The sequence below is a fragment of the Ursus maritimus genome, unplaced genomic scaffold (genome assembly GCF_017311325.1).
Source record: "Ursus maritimus isolate PB19 unplaced genomic scaffold, ASM1731132v1 scaffold_21, whole genome shotgun sequence".
NCBI classification, from domain to species: domain Eukaryota; kingdom Metazoa; phylum Chordata; class Mammalia; order Carnivora; family Ursidae; genus Ursus; species Ursus maritimus.
Genome location: NW_024424564.1, coordinates 43,525,786 through 43,526,909, shown reverse-complemented (window position 1 = coordinate 43,526,909; position 1,124 = coordinate 43,525,786). Strand labels below are relative to the sequence as shown.

The window sequence follows — 1,124 nt, the reverse complement described above, 5'->3', positions numbered from 1 at the left end:
GGGGGGGGGGGGGGGGGGGGCTGCGTGCCGATGCCATCCACAGGATGGAGAGGAGTGCATGGTCTTCGCGGTGCTGAGCATGGGGAGGAAAAGAGAGGGAGGAGCCCGAGAGGATCTGCACATTCCTGGCTTGGGGAGCTAACCAGCTGGGTGGTGGTGGACCAGGTGGTGGACCAGGACCAGACTGAGCAGAAAAGATCATCCTGTTGCAGCCAGGACAAGAACATGGGCTTCGGAGGCAAGCCCTCCGAGTTCTCTCTTACTAGCTTTTTGACCTTGGGCAGGATACTTCGCCCACCCAGAGACTGACATTCCCGTAAGATGGGAATAGAAATTGCACCTCCCACCATCGGGGTTTTATAAGGATGAAGGGGAGTCATGCACACTAAGCACTTAAAGTTTGATACGTAGGTGCTGGCTGCGGATAATTACTGATAACCAATAGTTAATAACTGCTAAAGAAAATGGGTAAAATATAGCTTACTGCAGTGGGGAATTTATTTATTTTGTAGTTTTGTGGTTGTATTCCCACGAATACGGTGGCACACAAGCTGTCTGTTCACTTTCTTCGCTGTGCATCCTGGCACTGGGATTGGCCGGCTGGGCTGTTCTTTCCACAGTGGGTTTGGAACAGCCACTTTGAGCTGTCTCTGCACAGTGAGACGTGTGGCCCGTCAGCAGCACATCAAGCTCCTTGACGTTGTGGACTAGGAACTTCCGGGAGCCACTGGGCAGCGTGTGCTTTGTTTTCCTGCTCCTCCCATAACCGGGGCTGGGCATGCTGTCTGTGCCTCTGGGTTTCCACCGGTTGTGCTTAATTTTGACATATTGGTCTGACAGGTGCCGGATGAACGTCTTGGTCCTCTTTTTAATGATCTCGGGCTTCATCGGGGGTCTGAGTAGGAGTTGGCTGCCCCGTCCCTGGGCAGCGCCAAGGAAGAGAGTATAGCAGGGAATTGAATATCTGGTAACCTGCATTCTCGTTTTAAAGAGTTGGGGCCAAATGCTATAGCAGCAGATAAAGGAAAAATAGTTAATCAGATATCTATTATATGGTCAGGCTCTGTGCCAGATCCTATCCTAGGTATTTTGCAATATTTTATTAACTATTTTAACCATCCCAT

The 1,124-nt window shown here is 50.5% G+C and overlaps 1 protein-coding gene across 1 annotated transcript in view; it reads right to left on the bottom strand.

Annotated features, from left to right (window-relative positions):
• LOC103676558 (60S ribosomal protein L32-like) overlaps positions 1–888 on the bottom strand; it is a 2,889-nt gene extending 2,001 nt beyond the window's left edge. The window contains exon 1 of the mRNA XM_040637079.1: positions 553–888. Coding sequence (XP_040493013.1) covers positions 553–888 — 336 coding nt within the window. The remainder of the gene's footprint in view (positions 1–552) is intronic.
• Positions 889–1,124: the final 236 nt, after the last annotated feature.